The sequence below is a fragment of the Amblyomma americanum genome, chromosome 1 (genome assembly GCF_052857255.1).
Source record: "Amblyomma americanum isolate KBUSLIRL-KWMA chromosome 1, ASM5285725v1, whole genome shotgun sequence".
Lineage (NCBI taxonomy): Eukaryota > Metazoa > Arthropoda > Arachnida > Ixodida > Ixodidae > Amblyomma > Amblyomma americanum.
This window is the reverse complement of record NC_135497.1, coordinates 21,326,190-21,341,229: the sequence shown is the minus strand read 5'-3', so window position 1 is coordinate 21,341,229 and position 15,040 is coordinate 21,326,190. Positions and strand designations below refer to the sequence as shown.

The 15,040-nt window shown below is 47.8% G+C and overlaps 1 protein-coding gene across 12 annotated transcripts in view; it reads left to right on the top strand.

Annotated features, from left to right (window-relative positions):
• Positions 1 to 1,082, top strand: part of LOC144110769 (HEAT repeat-containing protein 1-like) — a 62,131-nt gene extending 61,049 nt beyond the window's left edge. For all 12 annotated transcript variants that reach the window (XR_013309925.1, XR_013309923.1, XR_013309922.1 and 9 more), the window contains one exon: positions 855 to 1,082. Coding sequence is in view for 9 of the 12 variants with exons in the window: in XM_077643868.1 (XP_077499994.1) it covers positions 855 to 964 (110 nt within the window). In the remaining 3 variants the exon portion in view is untranslated. The remainder of the gene's footprint in view (positions 1 to 854) is intronic.
• Positions 1,083 to 15,040: the final 13,958 nt, after the last annotated feature.

Sequence of the window (15,040 nt, the reverse complement as noted above, 5' to 3'; positions counted from 1 at the left end):
TTCATATACTCGTGGCTGGGCCTATTTGTGCAGATGCAGTAATTCTACAACTTGGATGAAACCGAAAACCGTGCTAACATGAAATGTGATACCTTAAAATAAACAATTAGCACTTAACCCATGTATGCCAAAACTTCAGAAATTTGAAAGAATTAAAATAGTTTTTTGATATAAAATGTTTATTTCACGTCCACAATTCGGAATCTTTTTATCGGCGATAGTATTTTTCTCAACACTGACTTTTGAGCCGTTCTGCAATGTAGGATACTATGCAAATTCGCCACCTGTTACTTGTGGTAAAGCTTCAAAAATTTGACACCGACTTTAAAATCACATTTCTCATCACGCATGGTGCTTTTCTTATGGCAGCGCCCAAAAATTATTTGTTTTTCTTGCAGAAATATAATGTCAATGGGATCGAATTTCAGAAATGGCACAAGAAAAGTTTAGATGCTCTTGAACGTACGTTAGCCAAGGCAAGCTTTTTAATTTTTAGAGCTACTGCGCAAAAACACAGTGTGCTACATGTAGGACGTATATTGGTTAATATATAGGTTAAGGTAATGTAGTGCATGTATATGTTAATTGGATGAGTAGAGCAGGATGGAAGGTATTTCCAAGTTCTATTTTGGAAAAATAGTGCAAAAAGGATGGCGATGAAAGAAAGGGGGCACAAACGAGCACTTTCTCTCAACTGGATTTTATTGGGATCGCTACAGAATGTAAAATGGAAACAGGCGACAAAAAACATAAAAAGGAAGAAGAATCTATTACCTTGACAAAAAATGAGATTGCTTATCTTGAGCCATTTGTCAAGCATTAATGCTTGCTTACACGTTTTGTGTGTTTTTCAGCTGTAGAACGTTATCGGGAGAAGACGTACCGCCTGCGGGTTGAGGCTTCGTGGGAAGGACCGTTCTCCTGCATCTCGTCCCGTCCGGCCTTGGAGAATACCGTGCCCTAGCGCGGGTAAACATTTGCTCGTAACCTTGGTGGTGAGTTTAACGACCTCGATTCATTAGCGTATTTTGTTGCTAGCTGGCGTTATTGTTGCTGTAGCAATAAATGCCTGCTTGTGTCAACCAGTGTGTCGATCCTTTGTTCCCTCAGAGCAAGGCCTGCCGTGGTCGGCGTGCGCGATCACGGGGTCCGGCCGGGGGTCCGGCGGTTTTGAACTGTGTCAGCCGTGGTTAAATTGGCGGGAAAACGTGCTTATCTTCCCTATTAAAACCACACAGCTTTTACCTCGAGCCCCTTTATTTCTGTATAATTGGAAACACTTATTTTTTGTTTCTTGGTTCCTTAATGTGGAATTACGATTTTATCCTGTGCTGATGACTTTGCCCACTTCTGTTATGATAAAAAGAATGTGCTTGCCACTTTTCATTTACCTGCACAATTCTGCAAGGTTTGGTGTGGCTCTGAACTTTGATATTTCAAAGGGGTATTGTTTAGGTCACCGGGGTATGAACCCAATTCGTACTAGTGGGATAAGTTGGGAGTTCAGAAATGCTGCATTGCCTCAGGGTTCCCCTACACTCGGTAAGCAATAGGAGGCTCTAAATGTTGGTCAAACACTTAAGGGCCGTATGACTATGCTTGGGTGGATGCCAATGAGTAATTATTCCCTTATTACAAGCTTAAAACGTGTTTTTTTTTTGTTGCTAGGCCTATAAAGTTATTGCAACTGCTCTTTTTTACAAGAAATAAATAGTAGCGCTGAATATAATTTTTGTGAGCCTAGTATGCAGGTCACAAATGGAGCCTAAGAGAGGAGACAATTTGTTTTGATATCTGTTTCAACCCCTTTTTCGATTCCTAAACCGGTGCAGCTGCCCTTCTGTGCTTCTCTGTCCACGAGAATTTTTCACAGTTTTTGTTTTCGAGAACAGGAAACAACCTTTTCTTGCTAGCTGTGCTTCAGAGGCAAACAAGACATCATCGGCCTTCTCCGTTTGCATCGATTGGACATGTTCCCAAGGGAGGTTTGTTGGGATTTCTTGATGAAGTTCCTCACTATATTCCACACAGCCTCTTTAGAAGGCAGATGACATAACATTCCTTTCCAGTATTTGCAAACCCATCACAAATGAATAATCCTAGGCTAGAGAGCTAACGTGGATTTATGTTGTTAGGCCCAATACGAATTAGGTGCGCTAGTTGTTCTTAATTAGCAGTTAGGCGTTCTAGAAGCGTGCTAGAAATCAACAGCCACAGATACCAAGGATCATAGGGAATACTTACACACACACACACATATATATATTACCGTATTTAAACGCTTGTAAGTCGACAAGAATTTAATTCGACCCCCCAAATCACATTTCCAAAAAATAAAAAAAAACTTCCAAGGTTGTTTAAGCTTGGCCTTTAATAGTTGAACGCGATAGCATTATTCAGCGGCCGCTGTTTATATCCAGCCGCCATCGGCTGGCGCGCGCGGGCATGCCCGTGGGCACATTTCAAAGCGAAAATGTATTAGTTACTACTCGTCCACACTTGCGCTATCGTCCTCACTAGCGCTGCTGTCGTGATCGCTGCTGTGGTCCCAGAGCACGTCGTTCTAACGTCGTCATCTAGCAAAATCCCGCACATCGCAAACAGCCACATCACGGCATCGCGTGGTACTGCTGAAAATATTCCTCGCAGCAGCTGCCACTCCTGTATCACTCGTTGCGAATGTCAAACTTGCGGCCCAGCACACGGCTGGCAGTAGTCAAATGTTCCAGAGCCAAAGAAACTACGCGCGAATGGCACCGGCTCTTCCGTCGGCTATCAACACTCCCGGCAGCACTGCCGTTCAGAGTCGGGGTGCCACCTCGATTGAAACACCGGGTCTTTTATCAACTATCAACGCTCCCTTGAGCACCGCGCGCACATTTGAAAGTAAAAAGAGAACTTGTTGGAAGCTTGAGCTTCCCATAGAATGCGATTGCGTTATCAGGCCGCTGCTGCTTATCAGCAACTGCAGTCAGCGGCAAGGGTATGCCAGTTCTACGCGTTGACATAGCAGTTGCTCAAAGCCAGCACCAAGAGCGATGCGACGGAGCCGCACAGCAAAAATGCAACCATGCTAGAGCATGCCCGATATCTCGTTTGTCTCACCTTTACTTATAGTGCGATGTTTTCCTTTTGATTATACGTCGACCCCCACTTCGGATTTTCAAATTAAAAAAAATGCCGACTTACAATATATATATATGTATTGAAACACTTCATTTAAGTAGAGTCGAAGTTTTATAGAGAGCCTGTCCTTTCTCAAGACTGAAGTTGCACGGTTCCTGCTTCTCTTCTTAGGCATTGGCATCCCTATCTAAATGAAGGGTTTGCCACCTTCACATATATGTATTACGGGCTTGAAGAGCTAGGATGGGAAAGATAGAGAAAAGAAGAGAAAGATGAGGTGTTTTGGCCTACTTTTTTATGCGTCCTTATATTTTGGCTTAATCCTTCTCCTTTTTTTTACATCCAAACTCTTATCCCTTTTCATTCCATGCTCCTCTTGTTGCAGTCACGCGTGCTTTTCTTTTGCCTTTATTCAGTACAGCTGAATAGCAACTTCTGCCTCTCATTTCTTGGCTGATCCCCCAGTGTGGGTATGTGCCATCTTTTGAAAGACGAACAACAACAGGCCAGTTCGACTGTGCTTCCCACTCGCGAATTGTCCCTGGCCTGTTGAACCGGATAGAACGCCTCTATTGGGAGATTACAGCCGTAACATTGTGGTGAAGCTGCTGGGTAACGATCGCAGCTGCAAACAGTGCAGCTGCAACTAGAACCTCGCCGGAGTCGTCGTCTTTCCAGCCTTGAATCGCTGACCAGCACCATGCAACCGTTCGAAGAGCCATCCGCAGCACGACGTGATGCTGCAATCCAAGCTACAGACCGGCCTGTGGGCACAGTGACCGGTTCCTTGCAGCCCTATCAGGAGCCTTGCCGTTTAGCAGGAGCAGCAGGCGAGGACGTCGATGAGGGGTTGGCCCATTATCAATGGGTGAGCAGCTGTAACCGGTGGGACGTCACCTCTCATCTTGCCAACGTGTTTTTTTTCTGACACATACTGCTTTGGTCTGGTTTGACAACCACGATTGCTCGTTTACCACCTCGGACAGCTTCGTTAACAGATTGCGACTGTTTTAGCGACTGCCTCGAGCGACGCAAGCGGGCCAAACTAACGCTTGCTCGCAGGGCTCAGTTACCGGGAGAGTCTTCCACATAGAGGACGTTCTCAAGTATGCAGAGTAACGAATACCGTATATGACTGAGAACGATAAAGTAGGACATCATCTGAAGGGCTTTGCAGAAGACGTTTACAATTTTCTGATCGCAAAAGATAACCTGGGAGCCGTCTCAGATGTAATTCAGCATGTCCGCACATTCAAGACATTGAAGACACGTATTACGCTCAAATTTGGGTGGATGGCCAAAGGCCTGTAGCCAACGTTGAGTGCTTTATGGATCTATCATCGACGACCTGACAGATCATTCGCGAAGAACTCCTGCGGTTCGAGCCTCATGCACGGTGTCCACCATCCGTGCCGTCTGACGTTTGCATTTCTTAAGGGTCTTCCTGCGTAGTCCCCTCGATGCCCTGTCTAAGTTCAGTAAATGTTGCACACATTGGCGCCTGCCCCGATAACCTAATGTCTAGGTTTGCTGGCCCTGGTCGTGCCTCTCATGCCACTCACGTGGCTGGCTTCTAATTGCACTACGATCTGGATTACGAACACCGTTTGCGAACACCTGCCTGTTCTTTCTGGCGCCCAGCCAGAAGGCCTGATGACGCGTGTGGGTAATCAGTGCTTCCTGCCTCGTCGGAGTCTTCTAGGGAGCAATGTCTTGCTCGCATGACACCAGTGTGCCACTGCTGCGGCATCGAGGGGCACATCGCTCGCTACTGCTGTCACCGTCCATCACCTCGATACGAGCGTCCCGTCTTTCCTGCTTCTCCAAATAACCGTTCTTACGACTCTCCTTGGCAACAGCCCTCGACCTCGAGCAATTATCCCCTGCCCGACGGACAACGCAGCCACTCTCCTGTTTCTGACCGAAGTTTCTCACCACCACCTTCCTGCTCTGCGCTCCATCCTTCGTCACCATGGCGACGTTCCTCACTGCCTTCACCGGAAAACTAGTCAGCTCAGCCCCTAGAGGTGAGGCCACTGAAGACTGTGCGCTTTGTGCAATGATTCTTCCATCGGTTGTTATGTTGAAGAATATGGTTCATGTGTGTGTGGAAGGTGTGCCCGCAATGGCCTTAATTGATACGGGTGCAGCTGTCTCTATTATAAGTTGGTCGTTTAAGAACCTGCTAAGACTGCAAATTTATCTTTCTCTGGGACCGCATTGTGGACTTTCATGGCGCGGGCAGTGAGTTGTTGTGCACTTTGGGGGTATGCAGAGCTGGCAGAACGGTTTTTACGGTGGTGTATGCAGTGGTTTGAAGATTCACGCATGATGTTATCTTAGGTAGTGACTTTTTTCGAGTGAGTGGTGCACCGGTCAACTGTCACTCTCGGAAACTCTGCGTTGACGGTTCCCTTCCGTCTGGACTATTACAGGAGCTGCCGGCTTGAGATGTGTTTTTTGCCCATCCGAGGATACCAATGTGCCCCTGCTTTTTATAATGTGCGTGACAGATTCATGCCACAGCCATGTTTCCAATACCATCGATGCCACAGTGGCGCCTCTCTCTTTTAAGTGCGCCAAGATACTCATTCTGGTTTTGCATTGCCTGTCACGGTGTTCCAGGGCAGGGCACAATTGTGGGCCATCAACTGTTCTTCGCAACCTGTGGTTTTGCCTGTTCACATGAAGATCGCCTTATGTAACCAAGATGGCCCTGCTTCGGGGGCTCTGTTTGCTCTCGCACCTGATAAAGTTGCTGCTGCTCCAGCCAGTGACTCACGACTGCGTCGGATGATTAGTAAATCTCTGAGCAGTGCCGAGCATGATGCCTTGGAAGCCTTGCTCGTCAAATACTCATCCAATACACCTGGACTGTGAGAGTACAGCAGTAGTAATATATATATATATATATATATATGTATATTTGGTAGAGCACTATATAGAGTGGGTACATGTAGTTGGTAGCTTAGCTTATAGAGTGCCGGACATGTAATTCAGAGGTCTTGGGTTTCCCACCGGTGGCATGTGGTTGTTATTTCTTCTGCTTTTCTAATAAATTACTTTTAAGTGATAAAATATCACTAACAATCTCCATTGATCATTGCCACAAATTAAAAATGCTATGCTCCTTGTTTTCTGTGGCTGTTGGCTTCCATCATATGGATAACGAGCCCCTCATGTCTGGTTCTCTTGTCTGCTTAATGGCTTAACGAGGGCCTCAGTTTTGGCAGCCTTGATGCCCTAGGATGCATAAGAGGGTCCTCGCATAGTTTCCATCCTCGCCGTTCGAAGACGTTCCTACGTCAGCCACTTATGGATGAGGGTGACGCTGATGAGCACTCTCAAGGCTAGGTCACACGTGAACTTAAATCCCCACGAAAGCAGGATGGCCGCAGCTGGCAAAGAACAGGTATAATTGGAGAGACGTGAAAAAGGCCTTGGCCCTGCAGTAGGTGTAGTCAGGCTGATGATGACGGTGATGAAGAAAGCAAAAGGTCTGGCAGCTGTCGCCTTAGCTCTGTTGGTCGAGCACCGGACGCGTAATACGATGGGCGTGGGTTCCGTTCCCACCGGCAGCATGTGGTTCTTTTTCTTCTGCTTTTTTAGTCACTTTTAAGTGATAAAATATACACTAATAATCTCCATTGATCCACAGAAAAAAAACACAAATGAGCGTGTGCCGAAAGTGGTGCCACTTGGGGTCGCCATTGGTGACAAAATTGTGGCTCACCCATCTGGCGCAGAGGGTTTGGAGCGATTTCAAATGAACTGCGCGAGTCTGCGCACAAAGTTTTTAGTCGAGTTGAACCCTGACTTGTGTGAGGAATTCGTACCGACGACCATTGGTCCTGGAAACCGTAATGGTTTGGACCTCGAAACTATAGGGTCGTGGCGGGCGAACCAGTGGTTGCAGAGAGATGCGGGTGGTACCAAACGAATTGCCGTTTCGTGATGTACATGTTGGTATCCGAATTTGTCGAAAGCATGGGTGAGAACTTTGCTAACGCTCTTTGTTTGGGTTCGCCTTCGCGAATAATTTTTAATATTAGCCATGGATACCCAGCCGTCCTGTTGCGACTGTGTATCAGCGGTGCCGGGTCGAGTCTGACGATCACAAAGACATTGCTGGTCATGCAAGGTACATAGAATAGGATATCGAACGTCTGACAAGTAATACCACAGCCTGACCAAGCTTTTGCTCGTATAGCATAGCTAAAGCACAACTAAGTTATTTTTAATTTGTGGTATTGTTGGAGAATATTGGTAAATATTTTATCGCTTAAAGGTACCTCATTAGAAAAGCAAAGTTATTAAAATATTTATTACTGATCTTCATTGGTCAATGCCACAAAAAAAATCTATGCTCCTTGGTTTCTGTCGGTATATATGCCTGGGCAGGTTGCCCACGACTTGGATGGTAGGTAAGCAGCCTGCCACAAAATTGGCTGCAAACAAACGGACGAATGGACAGACTGACAACGGCTAAATGCGGGGAATGGCCGATATAAATGCTAGCTCATTAAAAAGCAGAACAACAGGGATTTTCCAAAAAATGATGGTCGATTTGTGTCGTTAGACTAAAGTCAAATAAATGCGCTAGCAGTTCGGCTTTTACTTTGTATCCGGTGATCAGATGCAGTGTTGACAGATGGCGACAATGGGTTAATGCCCATACATGCGTAATTGGTAGTTCTCTTCATACATAGATCAGTCGGAGTGTTCCTACCCGTGCTGGCGCAGTGTGCAGCGAATGCGCCACTCCCGTTCTATGGCAGGTGCTGCCATCGGTGGGGCTTGGGTTGCGATCCAGGTTGCGATGCAGGTTGCTCTTCCGGGCAGCCTCTCACGATTAATTGAGCGGCCGCCTGACACGGTGGGCAGGTTACGGCTCCTTACCTTTCCACCCAAAATACGCGGGCAGGTAAAGAGCCTGCCATAAAGCCGTATTCATACAGACAACGGCTAAATGTGGGCAATGGCCAGTGTAAGTGCTAGCAAACAAAATAATGCATGCACTTGTGCTCAGCGTCTGTGTTAAGCAAAATGTTCCTCGCAAGGAGCAGGTGACAGGAAAAAACATGGTGCATGATCGGGGACTATGGTAACGAATATTGCTTGCGGCAGTGGCATTCGGTAAACCTGTCTCTGCATGCTGAAGCTACGCTGCCCGGTTTTCTTGAGCAATAGCGACTCGTTCAATGTTCCTACATGACACTATCACCTTGACGCCCGGCCGCTTGACACTGCCGTGTGTGGTGTGTCGAACGCTGAACTGCCAAACACACGAAAAAGATTTATGATTTATGAGGGTTTAACGTCTCAAAGCTGCTCAGGCTATGGGGGACGCCGTATTGAAGCCCTCCAGAAATTTCGGCCACCTGGGGTTCTTTAACGTGCACTGACATCCCACAGTACAGTTCATGAATTTCAATACGCTGCCGCCGGCTGTGAGAATGCGGTGGCGTCCGTGTCTTTCACCTTGGAAAACACACGTGCACCTCGGCTGATTAAATGTTTATACGCAGATACAGCTTTCTATGGCTATAGAGTGGAAGCTGCGAGCGCGAGACGCCACCTTCCACAAGTGCGCTTTTTGCACACCCGACCCGCCGCGGTGGCTCAGCTATTGATCCGGAGTACCCGGGTTCGAACCCGACCGCGGCGGCCGCATTTCGATAGAGGCGAAACGCTAAGGCGCCCGAGTACTGTGCGATGTCAGTGCATGTTAGAGATCCCCAGGTGGTCGAGGTTATTGCGGAGCCCTCCACTACTGCACCTCTTTCTTCCTTTCTTCTCTCAGTCCCTCCTTTATCCCTTCCCTTATGGCATAATAATAATAATAATAATAATAATAATTGGTTTTGCGGGAAAGGAAATGGCGCAGTATCTGTTTCATATATCGTTGGACACCTGAACCGCGCCTTAAGGGAAGGGATGAAGGAGGGAGTGAAGGGAGAAAGGAAGAGGTGCCGTAGTGGAGGACTCCGGAATAATTTCGACCACCTGGGGATCTTTAACGTGCACTGACATCGCACAGCACACGGGCGCCTTAGCGCTTTTCCTCCATAAAAACGCAGCCGCCGCGGTCGGGTTCGAACCCGGGAACTCCGGATCAGTAGTCGAGCGCCCTAACCACTGAGCCACCGCGGCGGGGCTCCCTTGTGGCACGGTTCAGGTGCATGTGTGAGAGAGCTACTGCGCCAATTCCTTCCCCCCCCCAAAAAAAAAAAATAATTTTCAATTTTCTTTTCGCATGCGCTGGCGAGCGAAAGACGCCGGCCTGTTACCTAGCGGCACGCGTTCCCAACTTCCATCGCACAGCCACAGAAAGCTGTTCCCGAGTTTCAGTACCTGTCCCCGCGCCCCCCCCCCTTTAATCGTATTGGTAGCGTCCAAGCCTCTCGCAAGCCACCCCCCCTCAGAGAATTGTCTTGGTAGCGCCCAAGCCTCTGAGCCCACGTGCGGACACGCTCTGGGCAGTTGGATCTACTGGAGGGTCAGCGTTCGCCTAGAAATTAACAATTTCCATAATAATTAATAGTTCAGCATCGCGTGCGTTGCATCACTTCACGACTAGCGTCACAAAGTACAGTCAACAGTGACGGTGAGAAGTCAGCCTTTCGCTTCGGTGGATTTCTTGTCATTTTTGCTGTTCGACATGGACACCAAAGGGAGCTTTCAGTGCAAGCCTGAGGAATCAAACCTCGAGGAGGATTGCCCTCCAACGGCAACAAATGGTAAGTCCGCCCCTATTCTACTAGTTTTTTCCATGCGTTTGTTGTTCAGTAGTACTGCTTAGGGCTACAAGAAGGCGTTATTGTATAACTACTTACGCCATGCATATAGTTGCGCGCTGGCTTCACCGGGAACCTCATTTTTTTTCTTAGAACGTAGGTGAACAGCTCCGCCTGAGTCGTCCTCCAAACAAAAGTTTATGGCGGGTTGTTGCAGATCAGTCGCACCAAAATGCGATACCTAAGCGTTCTGCGGATAGATCAAAAAGCGCGTTTCAGTTGTGCAGTCTGCCTTCAGGCAGACTATAGGCAGACTCCCTCGCTAGCTTATACGGAGGGAAATTTTTTTGATTAGTTTTTTCGGTTAAAAACGACCAGTGCTCATCCCTGATGCGACAAATGTGAGCGCTAGTTATTTTTGTACACTGTTTGTTTTTGCCTGTGTTTGTGAAATGCTGAATGGATTTTTTTGCATCACCTTTGCGCGATAGAACCTTGGGATGTTCAGGCATTTCCCATCTATGCTTTGTGTCAAGCGCGAATGGGCCTATAGAATTTCGCCTCCATCGAAATGCGGCATGAAATTGTAGACTCGTAGTGTGCGATGTCAGTGCACGTTAAAGAACTGCAGGGGGTTGAAATTTTTTCCGGAGACCTCCACTACAGCGTCCCTCATAGCCTGGCTCGCTTTGGGACGTTAAACCCCCATAAACCAAACCAACTTCGAGGTCCTGGCGTGCATGCTTCCTATCGGCGTCGAGCTGTTCTTTGCTCGCTTCGAACGCTGCAACAAGAACGCAGTGAAGGACGCCCTATTAACGACCCCTCTTCCCTGTCGCAGAGCCGCAGGGTTGCGTGTTGCTTATGCGTCCCTAGCGGAGGTACTTGCACGGGGATGCTGCGCTTTAAGTGCTTGGATCGCGAATGTCCTGGCAAGTCGAGGGACTCCGTCTGGATTAGGTTGCGTGTCTCTATGGTCGTCCTCAGTTGCAAGGGTTTGAATCTCCGCTGTCAAAAAAATGAAAATTGGTTGTTGGGGAAAGAAAACGGCGCAGTAACTGCCTCACATACCTCGGCGGACACCCCAGCCGCGCCGTAAGGAAACGGATTAAGGAGAGAGTGAAAGAAGAAAGGAAGAGGTGCCGTAGTGGAGGGCTCCGGAATAATTTCAACCACCTGGATATATTTAACGTGCACTGCAGTGCGATGTCACAGGTGCACACGTGCGACGTCAGTGCACGTTAACGATGCTCACGTGGTCGAAATTATTCCGCAGCCCTCCACTACGCTGCCTCCCTCTGCGCGGTGTGTACAAGTGCAGGAGGAGGAATCACGAGCGAATGCAAGCATCGTGGAGGGAAAGCAGGAGGAAGGGTGAAGGCTAGAGAACGGCTGTCTCCGAACGCGGACTACAGTCGCTTGACCTTAGCGGTCACAGACAACAGCGAACGCGTCGGCGATACTGGCAGTCTTGTTCTTTGGTTTGGTTTAGTTTGCCTTATTGAGGGGGGTTGGGTTTACTGTCCCGACGCAACTCAGGCTATGAGGGACGCCGTAGAGAACGGCTCCAGAAATTTCGACCACCTGGGGTTTTTTAATGTGCACTGACATCGCACATTGCATGTGCGTCTAGAATTTCGCCTCCGTCGAAATTCCTTGGTTTAATCCGGACATTGGGCGCGGAAGTATATCATCTCGTTTCCATGTCCCGGGTCCCGTCACTATCACTCTACCTAGGCTCGCTTGGCCCTTACTGATTTATTTTTGGGTACATTCACCCAGCCTGTTTCATTTTTTTTTTGTGCGGGATGAGTTCAAATTTCCATGTTAAAACTTTGCAAACTGTGTGTTGGACTGTGTTTCTTTACGGTCAATGTGGTGTGAAATGCTATGCCCAGGAAAAACCGCGCCGAGGCAGTAAACAATTGAAAAAAACTCATTTGTGTTCACGGCGGGTGCACATGAACACAAACAATGATGATTGCAGCTATGGTCGAGCAGATGAGTGCTAGCTGGTGAGCATTGCTTTTGAACTTGCTGTATTTTATTTTAATGGTGCTGTCTGATATGATTTGGTCACAATTGCTTTGTCGCTCTGGCGGAGTTAAGAGCGCTTTCTAGGGTGAAAAATGTAGTGGAACGGACTTGAGCATATTATCGTGCGGTGCCTTTACCTCGATCGTGCGCCCTCACCGAGAGAGGAACGGACATAGAAAAGCTGTATTGAGGCGCTCGTGAGGTGTCCGCTTGCTTTGATCGAGGACACACTTGGCGGTGCCATAAGCATGCGCTAGTTATTGGCTGCCCACTGAATCATTCATTTCTGCTCCGACAGGTTAGTGTCGGAAAGTGCAGCTTGCCAATAGCGTTTGGCTTTTGTTCGACCCGCCGCGCGTTTCAAGGCCGAACCACCAGGCAGGGTTTCTTCTGCGTCGCGTCAGCGTTTCGGCTACTGGCATCGCCGGAGGCCTAATTCCAGCGCTTGGAGCAAGCCGACGCGCCCGCCGCGGTGGCTCAGTGGTTAGGGCGCTCGACTACTGATCCGGAGTTCCCGGGCTCGAACCCGACCGCGGCTGCTGCGTTTTTATGGAGGAAAAACGCTAAGGCGCCCGTGTGCTGTGCGATGTCAGTGCACGTTAAAGATCCCCAGGTGGTCGAAATTATTCCGGAGCCCTCCACTACGGCACCTATTCATTTCTTCTTTCAGTCCCTCCTTTATTCCTTCCATTACGGCGCGGTTCAGGTGTCCAACGATATATGAGACAGATACTGCGCCATTTCCTTTCCCCCCAAAAAACCAATTATTATTATTAAGCCGACGCAGGGAGTCGCAGATATCTGGCTAAGCCTAGGGTGCCTTGATGGGCCACGCTGCTTTCAGGGTGCAGACACCACTTTCGGCGGGGGCATGTTGGGTCCCACTCTCCCGTTCAGCTGCACTGAGCGCAACGCGGCGGCGCGCTGTTTCGAAGAGAAAACCAGCTGCCGCGTAGAATTCAGGAAAAGTGGTGTTCTGCTGAGACAGAGTGGTACCAGAGATTGTTTGAACAGTGAATCAGAGGTAGTTACTCTAAAGTATACTATTTTTTGCAGCTAATCTGCCGAGGAAGTCGGCGCCATGTGAATAGTCGGTGCACTCAAGCGTGTTGGTTCTCTTCTGTAGCGTTCATTTTGCACTGTATTCCTTCATAGTAGTATTCTTGCAACTTACGTAGCACATTCTACTGCAATCTGTTGACCGGGATACTCTACATTTAAATTACTTTTCCAAAATTCAGGTGTACTTATTTCGAATCATGAAATCAATTCGAGAAGGTGCGTTTTATGACTGCTAATTTTAATAATTATGAGGATGCAAAGATAAGTTGTGTATTACGCCTCCATCCCCAGCAGAAATTGTTCTGGAAAACAAGAATTTCTCATGCCTTACCTCTCCTACTTTGGGGTTAGCTGTTTGTCAGGCAGTCTGGTTTCACCTGCGACTGGCAATTTTTCCGGCGCGCGCTGTCACGAGCAAAGCCAAATAGCCGGTGCAGTTTAATAGTGTAGGCAGAATAACCGGGAACACAAGTCCCTCATAACTTGGTCTCTGACTGCTGCATCCCACACACTACGAGCTCACTTGATGCAAAGGGGCGTGGCCCGTTTTCGCCTGTTTGGCAGGTTTTGTGCGTTCTTCGCCGCATTTCTTCTTCCGATTAGAGGCACCTCGTTGTCGTTACGCGTCGCGGCCTTTCTTCTCCCGATTACAGCTGTCTCGGCACACATCGCACGTTCTGCACCACGCTGTCAGGAGTCGCATGTTTTGTCCACCAGACCACAAGCGCTTGCACTAGGCCATGAAGAGTGAAAGGCGAGTGTTAAAACCTGGCAGGCTACAGCAAAATTTGCCGAGTGGCTTCTTCACAGCCTGATAACAAAGGCGTTTCCCAATAAGGCAGCCGTATTATTTGGGCTACCTGGAGGTAGCCTAAAAACAGTGAAGAGGAAACTAGGCATAGGTAAAAACCAGATGTAAAGAGACAAGCAGGGCAATGTAATTAGCAATATGGATTAGTTAACGTAGCCGAAGAGTTCTACACAGACTTGACAGTAGCCAATGTAATCAGAGCGTTAATGAGAAAGACAGCAGTGCACAGCAATGCGTCATCCCGCCAGTAACAAAAGATGAAGTAAATGAAGCCTTAGAAGCAATGAAAAGGGGAAAAGCAGCTGGGGAGGATCAGGTAACAGCAGATCGGTTGAAGGATGGAGGGGACATCGTGCTAGAAAAACTAGCCACCCTGTATACGCAATGCCTTATGACCTTGACTGTACCAGAAGCTTGGAAGAATGCAAACATTATCTTAATTCATAAGGGAGACGCCAAGGACTTGAAAAATTACAGGCCGATCAGCTTACTATCCGTTGCCTACAAAGTATTTACTAAGGTAATCGCTAATAGAGTCAGGGCAACGTTAGACTTTAATCAACCAAATGATCAGGTAGGCTTTCGTAAAGGATATTCCACAATAGATCATATTCACACTATCAATCAGGTGATAGAGAAATGCGCAGAATATAACCAACCTCTATATATAGCTTTCTTTGATTACGAGAAAGCATTCGACTCGGTGGAAACCTCAGCAGTCATACAGGCATTGCGTAATCAGGGGGTAGAAGAGCCTTATGTCAAAATACTGGAAGATATATAGCAACTGCACAGCTACTGTAGTCCTCCATAAAGTCAGCAATAAAATTCCAATAAGGAAGGGCGTCAGGCAAGGAGACACGATCTCGCCAATGCTGTTCACCGCATGTTTACAGGAGGTATTTCGAGGCCTGAATTGGGAACAGTTGGGAATAAGAATAAATGGAGAATACCTAAATAATCTGCGATTTGCTGATGACATTGCCTTGCTGAGTCACTCAGGAGGTGAACTGCAAATCATGATCAATGAGTTAGACAGGCAGAGCAGATCGATGGGTCTAAAAATTAACATGCAGAAAACCAAGGTAATGTTCAACAGCCTAGCAAGGGAACAACAGTTCACAATTGGCAGCGAGAGCCTAGAAATTGTGACGGAATACGTCTACTTAGGGCAGGTAGTGACAGCTGATCCGGATCATGAGAGGGAGATAACTAGAAGGATAAGAATGGGGTAGAGCGCATATGGCAAACTCTCGCAGACCATGAG